Source organism: Myotis myotis, unplaced genomic scaffold, assembly GCF_014108235.1.
Source record: "Myotis myotis isolate mMyoMyo1 unplaced genomic scaffold, mMyoMyo1.p scaffold_m19_p_1, whole genome shotgun sequence".
Lineage (NCBI taxonomy): Eukaryota > Metazoa > Chordata > Mammalia > Chiroptera > Vespertilionidae > Myotis > Myotis myotis.
In genome coordinates, this window is record NW_023416313.1 from 2,516,739 (window position 1) to 2,527,377 (window position 10,639).

The 10,639-nt window shown below is 63.2% G+C and overlaps 1 protein-coding gene across 1 annotated transcript; it reads left to right on the top strand.

Annotated features, from left to right (window-relative positions):
- Window positions 1-8,647: 8,647 nt before the first annotated feature.
- Window positions 8,648-10,033, top strand: LOC118655932 (proline-rich protein 2-like). The gene has a single exon (XM_036308515.1). The coding sequence runs from the start codon at window positions 8,648-8,650 to the stop codon at window positions 10,031-10,033; it is 1,386 nt and encodes a 461-aa protein (XP_036164408.1).
- The last annotated feature ends 606 nt before the right edge of the window (window positions 10,034-10,639 follow it).

Below are 10,639 nucleotides of genomic sequence, written 5' to 3' on the forward strand. Positions count from 1 at the left end.
TTTAAGTCCCAACTCCAGGGGCCAAGGGGCAGCCCCTGGGCATAAGGACAGACACTGGGTAGAGGGAGTGTCCAGAGGGAGAGGGTGGGGAGCGGGGTCTCACCCAGGGCAGAGCCCCCCCCCCCATGGTCACCCCGCCTTTAGACAGATTCCAGTGCAATCTCCCAGGCACCCACCTGTGCCCGTTGGCCTCAGAGGAAATACAGGAGCCCCATCCCCCCGCCACGCCCCCAGCATCTGAGCTTTAAAAACCCTCAGGGTCCGCATCCCTCACACCAGCCTCCCAGCTGCGTCCCTGCTCCAGAGAGAGTGGGAGCCTAAGGGGGGGGGGGCGGAGAGCTTGGCCTGGAACATTGGGAGAGAGAGTGGGGGCTCCCCCCTCAGGCCCGCAAACACCTGAAGACCAGGGCCCTCTCCCCAACCCCCCTCCGCAGAAGTCACATCCAGGAACCGTCGCCAGGGCTCCTGCCCCGCCCAGGGCTGCGGTGGGGCGGGCAGGGCGGGAGGGTTGGCCAGGTGTGTCTGAGGGCCGCCTCCCTTGGAATGCACCCTCCCCAGTCAGGTTCCTGCCCTGCAGGCTCTAAATCTGCGGCTCAGGAGAGGGGAGGGGCGGCAGCTGTGGGGACACCTGGCGGGCACCTGGAGCAGAGGTCAGAAAGGGGTCAGTGCAGGGCTGCAGGGCGGGGAGCTAGAGAGGGGCTGGGGCTGGCGCTGGCGGGACAGGCTGTCCCAGCAGACAAATCCGCCACAGGCCGCGCCCTCTCCCCAGCTGGGAAGCCGCTAAGGTCTCCTCCGGGCGTTGGTTTTGTGGTGATGAAGGAAGGCTCGGGAAAATGTGACAGTGACAAGTTACTGAGCACCTACTGTGCGCGGGGCACTTTCCTAGGGGCTGGGTGCGTCCTGGGAAAGAAGACGGCCTCTGCTCGAGGGGCTGGGGGACAGGTCGTCGTAGTTAATTCCCACGACAGGCTGCGGGGCAGGTGCGACTGTCCCCATTTTACAGCCGAGGAAACAGACCCAGGCAGGTGAGTGCCCAAAGCCACCTGCCAGGCACGTCCCAGGCCAGATTCCAGCCCTGTTTTCTGGCCCCCGGGTGGCGCTCTTTCCTCCCATCCCCCCACCCGGACCCGGTGCTTGTCATCTGAGGGCAGGGCCAGCCCTGCAGGAGACACACACATGGCCACCACCCCAGACTCAGCCTGAGGCCACAGCATCAGTGACCGGGCTGAGGTCCCCGACAAACGGGAGGCCAGGCCTGGGATGCAGGTGGTTACACCTCACAGGCGCTCAGCGGGCGGGACTGCTTGTCCTTCTCTGAATGCGAAGCTCAGAGGCCGGTGACCCCCAGACCACTCAGCTCCCGAACGCCGCTGGGCACGGGGCAGAGCGACGAAGGAGACGGACGGGTTCCCTGTGCTCGGGAGGCACCTGCCCCGTGTGGACGGCAGCTCCTGACAGACTCACTTCACAGAGCGCTGAGTCCCCGGGAGCAGCCACGCCCGGCGCCTAGTCGGGCAGAACTGGGGAAGCGAGGACTGGCTCTAAAGGGCCTTTCCTCCCTGGCATGTCGCTGTCACGGGGTTTAGGCCCAACTTCCCTCCCTGGGATAGATCCAGGCCGCAGGCGTATTTCCGCCCCAGGCCCAGGGAAGCAGCAAAACCAGACAGGTGACGCCCACAGCTGCCTCCGCATTGACTAATGACCCCCTGCCCTGAAAGAGCACCTGGAGGGCTGATGGATGTTCTATTGAGACCCTCCCCTGGCACCTCCCCTCAGACTCCCACCTGCAACAGAGCAATGAGCACCCTCAGCACAGAGGACCCCGCTGTGGGCTCTCCCTTTTGGGAGCACGCCCTCGCCCTTCCCTTCCCCTCCTGCCCCACAGGAACGCCCCCCTAAACTCCAAGGGACCCCATGAGGCCTGCAGCCAGGAGAGCACTGGGCTGTGCCAAGGCCGGAGGCTGAGCTGTGAGTCCCACAGATGCTGGGTGGGGTGGGGTGGCCCTACCGGGAGGTCCCCCCCAACCAGCAGGCCACCCCCGCCCCCAGCAAGCACACTGCATTCCCACAGGCCTGCGTTTCCAACGCTGTCACCTGGCCACTCGCTTGCTGTGTGCTCAGGCCTCAGTTTCCCCGTCTGTAAAACGAGCAGGAGTCCCCGGGGCTCCCTCCGGAAAGCTGTCTGGGTTGGGAAGCGCCACTGAGGCTGCTGTCCTTCTCCGAGGGACCATGGCAGTTGCACATCAAGGACTGCAAAGTTCTGCAACTTAAAAGCCAGGTTGCCTTTCATTGATTCCATTTCCCCCCAACTTTCTGACCCAGTGGTTCCTCCTGCTGCCAACAGCGGTAACGCCTGGCGAGCACGGCGACTGTGGAGAGGTGCTGAGTGGGTGGCAGAGTTCATTCCGCCTGAGCTGGCAGCCTCGGCAGAGAATCACGCAGGGAGGTGGCAGGGAGTGGCAAATGGCCAGGACATGCAGGACGGTCAGTGGCTCTGAGGCCCACAGGCTACAGGTGTGTCCCTTCTGAGGTCAGTTTTCCAAGGAAAGGAGCAACATGGTCAGAGTGGAGTTTCAGAAAGTGGACCTAGCAGCACCTGTTTGGGTTTGTGACAATGTGGTAGATCAGCGGTCGCCAGCCCGTGGTCCGCGGTCCACTGGTGGTCCGTGAGTTCCGAAAGGTTGGCGACCGCTGGATTAGATGGATCCTCTACACCAGCGGTTCTCAACCTTCTGGCCCTTTAAATACAGCTCCTCATGTGGCGACCCAACCATAAAATTATTTTCATTGCTACTTCATCACTGTAATGCTGCTACTGTTATGAATCGTCATGTAAATACAGTGGGGCCTTGACTTACGAGTGTCCCGACTAACAAGTTTTTCGAGATACGAGCCGTCTCTCAGCCGATTTTTTGCTTTGAGCTGCAAGCTAAAATTTGGGTTACGAGCCAGCTTCAGATACCCCACTGCTAGTTGGCGCAGCGAATGTCACAGTGAACGCCACAACATCAGCCCAGCATCACGTGTCTCACTCGTTACTTTTTGATTTGACATACGAGTAATTTGAGTTAGGAGCTCCGTCAACAGAACGTATTAAACTCGTAAGTCAAGGCCCCACTGTATCTGATATGCAGGATGGTCTTAGGCGACCCCTGTGAAAGGGTCGTTCAACTGCCAAAGGGGTCGAGACCCACAGGTTGAGAGCCACTGCTCTACACCTCTCAATCTCTAGTGCAGGATAGTGTTAAAGGCTGTTTCTGACTAATTGGATCAGGCAAAGACTCAAAGCCTCCAGGGACCGCTTCTGCCTACAGACTGATAGGATTCCGACTTGAATTGCCCCCCTGGCAATCGTCCTCAGGGGTGGTCAGAGGTTTTTTTGGGGGGGTGGGGCAGTTACTTCTGCCTGGAGGCTAATTGTTACTTTTAATCTCTTAAGTGTCCTCAGGGCAAGGTGTTTTCCATTAGGGTGTGTCCACTGTCTTCCCCCCAGGCAAGGCAGATGTCTGTGTGGGAAAGATGTCCTCCTCTGCGTGAGGGAATGACTCAGACCAGGAAACTTGGGGTGTCTGCCTTCTGAGCTCTGTGTCCTGAGTCCCCTGTCCTGGGTTCTGCTCTCACAGCTCCAGTCCACCTCACCCTCCCTCTGCCAGAGCACCAGGTGGGTGGCTCCACAGGGAATTTTGTGTGTTGGCCCTTTAAGAGGGTGCCCCAACGTTCAACTGCCACTCCCTGGCAGACAGCACCCCACTGTTTTTCACAGCTAGATGTTATGCGGGTACCCTCCTCAGTTCTGGTGCTCTCTGCTGGGGGGCCCAGCTTGGGGTTAGACCCCAGAGTTCTCAGTGGCACCCCCCACAGCTGAGATATCTCTCTGGGACTTCAGTGCCGTCTGTGGGTGCCTGGCCAGCCCTTTCCCCCCTCCGCCCCTCCTACCAGTCTCTATGCGTCTCCACCCCTCCTACCAGTCTATGCGTCTCCACCTTCGGTCCTCGGGTATCAGGGTTCTCTCCTGCGAGGTTTCCTTTGATTATTCAGGAAGCCTTTCCGTGTTTCAGTTGTAATTGCAGCTTGTTCCTGGGAGCGTGTCCGTGCAGCATCCTCCTACTCTGCCGCCATTTTTAATCTCTCTCGAGCAGCGTCTGAAATCCGGGTTTGGAAGAGAGACAAGGAGACCAGCAGGGAGGGGGGTGAGCGATGCCCGGCCTGGACAAGAGCAGTGGGGAGGGGTGCAGAGGCGGAGCACAGGAGGGTCCCCAGGCTGACTGGGCAGGGGAGGGAGAGACGGAAGTATCTGGGGACAGAGGCCCTTCCTGGGAGGGACGCCTGTGACAGAGCAGGTGTTCAGCTCAGGCGCTGGCTGCAGGTGTCCGGGCCTCCTGGACGCAGTACCAGGCTAGGCTGGGCGGTGATGAGCCACCCCAACCCGGGAACCCTGTGTCCACAAGGTCGCTGCAGGCCAGGTGCCCGCTCCGCTGGCAGCTCTGCCAGGTCACGTGGCAGGAGAGAGGGGAGAACCACACAGGATGTGCTGCAGGGGTCGCGCCCGGGGTCACTCCACTGCCCACAGCCGATTGGCCAGCGCCCCGGGTCACGGCCTCCACCTCCCTGCACGGGAGGCTGGCAATGCAGGGCAGGAGGACACGTGGCCACCCCCCCCCACCCCAGCCCCCCACCCCCCGTCACCGGCACGCGGGCAGGGAGGCTCCGCAGCCTTTGGAACTGGCGCCCAGGACGGTGCCAGGGCCGGAGCGGAGACGGCAGGCTGTTGAGCGCGATCCCAGGGGAATGCAGAAGGAAGAGAGAAGACGTCACACCACACATTCCTCGCAGGAGGTGTTTCGGAATTCCCGGAGGATGACTCGAGACGGAGTCCAAATCTCTTGTTTTCAAATATCCGATTACTTGTTGTCATGCAGACAAGGCAGGCAGACTCTTTCCTGATTTCTCGGCTTCCAGATGGCTCCTCGAGTGGCACGGGCAGCCAAAAGCAGTTGGCAGGGGCTCAGGGACCCGCTGCCCACCCGCGCTCTGCAAGGCCAGGCCTCGCGATGAGATGATGGATCTGTCGGAGAGGCACTCAAAGCCTTCCGCTCTAATCAACACTTTGAAAGAACTCACAGGATTCTCGCCTTAAGATTCATTTCAGAAATCAAATTTTTTGGCTACCAAACTACTGAACATGAAACGGATTTTTTTTAATGTAAATGCTTTGCACACTTACATTTTTCTCACAAATAAAATTTGGGTTGAAAATCATGGCTTTAGGGATTTTGGCTCGGAGGGTAATTAAAACTTACTGCTTTCCCCGGGACGGGCCACCACTGGGATCCAGGCTGAGGGCGGGTCTTCAGGGCCCTTTCTTGAGGCTTGTGTCCCCGAGAATACAAGGGTCATGACCTGGGGCTGTGTCACTTTTTGTCCTCCACTTGTTCTCAGGGCCCAGCACAGTCTGGGCACATAGTAAGCACTTAACAAGTCCTGAGGGTGGGCGGGGTGGATGGATGGATGGATGGGTGGGTGGATGGTGGATGGGTGGATGGTGGATGGGTGGGTGGATGGATGGATGGGTGGATGGTGGATGGATGGATGGATGGATGGATGGATGGGTGGGTGGGTGGATGGTGGATGGGTGGGTGGATGGTGGATGGGTGGATGGATGGATGGATGGATGGGTGGGTGGGTGGATGGTGGATGGATGGGTGGATGGTGGATGAATGGATGGATGATGGGTGGATGGGTGGATGGATGGGTGGATGGGTGGGTGGATGGATGGATGGATGGGTGGATGGTGGGTGGGTGGGTGGATGGTGGGTGGGTGGATGGTGGATGGATGGATGGATGGATGGTGGGTGGATGGGTGGATGGATGGATGGATGGTGGGTGGATGGGTGGATGGATGGATGGGTGGATGGATGGATGGATGGGTGGATGGATGGGTGGATGGATGGGTGGATGGGTGGATGGATGGATGGGTGGATGGATGGATGGATGGGTGGATGGATGGGTGGATGGGTGGATGGATGAATGGATGGATGGTGGGTGGATGGGTGGATGGATGGATGGGTGGGTGGATGGATGGATGGGTGGGTGGGTGGATGGATGGATGGATGGATGGTGGGTGGATGGATGGATGGGTGGATGAGTGAATGGGTCGGTGGGTGGATGGAAATCTCCTGGAAATCAGGCTGCCAAATGATAACTGCCGAAGTGAACAGCTACCCAGCAGAAGGGAAAGAGCACTTGACTGAGAGTTGGGAGAGCCTGGTTCCGTGTCCACGCTGCACTGACCAAGCTTCGAGAACCTGCGAAAACCCCTTCCCACGGGAGCTGCTATGCTCCCCACTGCTGCGGGGTCTCTGCCGCCGCCGCCTTCCCAGCTTCACGTCCCCCTGAGGAGCCTGGAGGCCCTGGGGGGCAGCCCACCACCCGTCCTGCGGAGCCTGGGGGCCCTGGGGGGCAGCCCACCACCCGTCCTGCGGAGCCTGGGGACCCTGGGGACCCTGGGGGCGGCCGCGAGGACCACAGCTGCACTGCCCGGTGAAGGGCGATCACCACCAGGACAGGGGGGGGCCCGAGCCTCGCGCGCAGCTCTGTCCGTGGACATGGTCTCCCTGGAGGTTGTGTGGAAGGGCCTTGGCCTCTGGGGATCCCCTAGCCACAGGCTCCCCGCTGCCCCCAAGTGCCGGGAGCCGGTCCATGCTTGCTGTTTCAAGGGACCTGGCATATATGGCATACTGTTCTTAATATGTTTGCTCACCTTCTTGGCACTATGTGTTTTAACCAAGGTCTCTGAGAAAGGTTGTTTCCCCAGGTAGGGATTTTCCCCTGAAGTTAGGGAGGGAATAAAACCCCTTAACTAAGTGCCAGGCGAGTAATTAATCACTTTAACTACGAACAATCATGCTTAAGCTACATAATCTTTACTCCCTGGAATGGAGATAAGAAACGCCCTAACCTTTGGAATAGAGATTGATAGGATTGGAATCAACTGGTATAAATACAGATGTAAGAAGACAGAACTTAGAAGACAGAACCTACATAGAACCTAGAGACAGAGGAGCTTCGCTGGAGAGAACATGGAAAAAGATCCTGGACAGAACCTGGCAACAGAAACTAGAGACAGAACCTAGCGAGGGATCATGGCTACAGAACCTGGCTGGAGAACCTGGAGAACCTAGCAAGAGAACATGGACACAGAACCTGGCTGGAGAACCTAGCGAGGGAACATGGCTACAGAACCTGGCTGGAGAACCTGGGAACCTAGCAAGAGAACATGGACACAGAACCTGGCTGGAGAACCTAGCGAGGGAACATGGCTACAGAACCTGGCTGGAGAACCTGGAGAACCTAGCAAGAGAACATGGACACAGAACCTGGCTGGAGATCCTAAGCAGAACCTCTTTGGAGATCCAGACCAGAACTTGGCTGGAGATCCTGGCTGGAGATCCTGGCTAGGCTGCTGATAACTGAACGCTGTCTCCGTGTCATTCCTTCTTCGCCGACTCCGTCCACGCCTTTGGGAACCCCTGTACCTGCTGGGGTTGGACCCCGGCACCCAAGGCCAGGTGCGTGTGCACAGGAAACAGCCTGGGAAAGGGCCCTCGGGCAGACCCGAAAACGCCAGGTGCGGACTGCCCCCCCCACCCCCCACCCCCCGCCCCAGGCCTTTGCCCCAGGACAGGAGGCTTGCTGGCCGGGGATTTAAGAACGGCGAGGGGCTCGCTCTGCGGAGGACTGAGGGAGGGCTGGGCGCACACGCCTGCGAGAGTGGGGATTGTGGGTGTCAGCTGTGCCTCCATAAAGCTGGTTTTAAACGAGAAAGCGGTGCCCTCTGGCTGCCCACCGTCATCCCTTCGGCCGGCCCCTGCGCGCTTGCCTGCGGGATCCCTGCGGGCCATGGGCGGCCGGCGAAGCGGCTGTGAGCCGCTGGCGATGATGAGCGGAAGGTCGCCATGTCGCCGCTTTCCTTCCTTCACCCTCTCCGGCCTGGCAGCGCCCTGTGAGGTGAGCACGTCCAGGTCACCCCGTTACAGCCGGGAGAGTGAGGCCCGGGGGCGGGTGTGCGTTCAAGGTGACGGGATGGCCGTTGGAGCCGGCAGAGGCCTCCGCACCACAGAGCAGCCTGGATGCCTCCTGGGGCTGCCTCCCCTGCTGCTTTGCTCACTGCACGCCCCCCCCCCCCCCCCCGCCACCCTGACTGCCGCCCACCCCACAGGGCACACCTTCTCCCCTTGGCCTGATTCCCAGGTGCCTGTGGCCCCCGCCCCACCGGGCCCTGAGGCCGGTCTAGGGGGCTGAGGTCTGCAGTGAGTTGGCCTGTGTCCCCCAGAAGGATGTGTCCAAGCCCAGCCCCCGGGACCTGTGAACGGGACCCTCTCTGGAAACAGCGTCCTGGCAGACGGGAAGGAGCCGGTCACAGAAAGGCCTGAGGGCCCAGAGTCACTGAGACGCAGAGCTGGAAGCTGCAAGGGCGGTGCCAGGGGCGGGCAGTGCCAGGGGCAGGCGGTGCCAGGGGCAGCGGGGAGAATAGGGTCGAAGGGGGCAGGTCTCGCTTTGCCAGAGGAAGGGTCTGGTGGAGACCGGCACACAGCGGAGTGAACTGTGACCTGTGACTACTTAGTGCTCGTGAACCGGACACGTAAACATGCTTCCGTGGACAGCACAGCGCGGGTCCCAGTCCCACGCAGGGTGGGGTCGGCCGCGGAACCTCCAGCACCCGCGGGACGGACCCCCGGCACCCGGAGGGCGGACCCCGGCACCCTCAGGGACGAACCCCGGCACCCGGAGGGCGGACCCCGGCACCCTCAGGGACGGACCCCGGCACCCGGAGGGCGGACCCCCGGCACCCTCAGGGATGGACCCCGGCACCCGCAGGGACGGATCCCCGCACCCGGAGGGCGGACCCCCGGCACCCTCAGGGATGGACCCCCGGCACCCTCAGGGACGGACCCCCGGCACCCGCAGGGACGGACCCCCGGCACCCTCAGGGACGGACCCCGGCACCCGGAGGGCGGACCCCGGCACCCTCAGGGACGGACCCCCGGCACCCGCAGGGACGGACCCCGGCACCCTCAGGGACGGACCCCGGCACCCTCAGGGACGGACCCCCGGCACCCTCAGGGACGGACCCCGGCACCCGCAGGGACGGACCCCGGCACCCGGAGGGCGGACCCCGGCACCCTCAGGGACGGACCCCGGCACCCTCAGGGACGGACCCCGGCACCCGGAGGGCGGACCCCGGCACCCGGAGGGACGGACCCCCGGCACCCTCAGGGACGGACCCCGGCACCCGGAGGGCGGACCCCGGCACCCTCAGGGACGGACCCCCGGCACCCTCAGGGACGGACCCCCGGCACCCTCAGGGACGGACCCCCGGCACCCGCAGGGACGGACCCCGGCACCCTCAGGGACGGACCCCCGGCACCCGGAGGGCGGACCCCGGCACCCTCAGGGACGGACCCCCGGCACCCTCAGGGACGGACCCCCGGCACCCTCAGGGACGGACCCCCGGCACCCGCAGGGACGGACCCCGGCACCCGGAGGGCGGACCCCGACACCCTCAGGGACGGACCCCGGCACCCTCAGGGACGGACCCCGGCACCCGGAGGGCGGACCCCGGCACCCGGAGGGACGGACCCCCGGCACCCTCAGGGACGGACCCCGGCACCCGGAGGGCGGACCCCGGCACCCGCAGGGACGGACCCCGGCCCCCGGAGGGCGGACCCCGGCACCCGCAGGGATGGACCCCGGCCCCCGGAGGGCGGACCCCGGCCCCCGGAGGGCGGACCCCCGGCACCCGCAGGGACGGACCCCCGGCACCTGCAGGGACGGACCCCGGCACCCGCAGGGACGGACCCCGGCACCCGGAGGGCGGACCCCGGCACCCGGAGGACGGACCCCCGGCACCTGGAGGGACGGACCCCGGCACCCGGAGGACGGACCCCCGGCCGGCAGCGCAGCGGGTTCTCCCGCGCCCACAGGGCGAAGTCACAGACGGGCTGAGAGAGGAGAGCTCGCCGGGCTGCGCTGAGCTCGGAGGCCGGACGCTGGGAGTGACCTGCACTGAACGCTTTTATACTAAAACACTTTGCGGCCTCCCATCTGCGCCCAGACAGCACACCCCGAGGGGAGGGCTCATCTCTAGTGGCAGCGGGCGCCCCCCCCCGTGACAGCAGGACGCGCACTGCGCGGTGTTTCACCCTCACCAACGCGCGGGCCTCCTGGGAGCCGAGAGCCCGTGGCAGGGCCGACCCCAGTGGGTGAAGTCGCACACGTGAGTGAGGAGAGAGCCGGTCCGGTCCGTGAGACCTGGAGGCCGACCAGCTGGAAGCCAGGTCTCCCCTCCCAGTGGACTCCGTCCCCAGGTGCACACCCTGGCGCCCCCACTGGTGCTGGGTGGCATTGGAGGGGGGCCCTCGGGAGCATCAGGACCACGAGGAGCTGGGAGCAGCACCAGGGATGTGCCCTGAGGAGGGAGGAGGACGGTGGGAAGGCGCCGCCCCCAAGGCCAAGGCCAGGAAGAGAGCCCCCCAGGCCACATCCGTCCGCGGGCACCTGGTGCTGGACCCGGGCGCTCAGAGCTGTGCGAAGCCCGTCTGTGCCTGAGCCCCTCCCTCTGCGGCGCTTTGTGAGGGGC

Coding starts and splice junctions, on each gene's coding strand:
- LOC118655932 (XM_036308515.1), top strand. CDS start 8,648: ATGCTTCCGTGGACAGCACAGCGCGGGTCCCAGTCCCACGCAGGGTGG.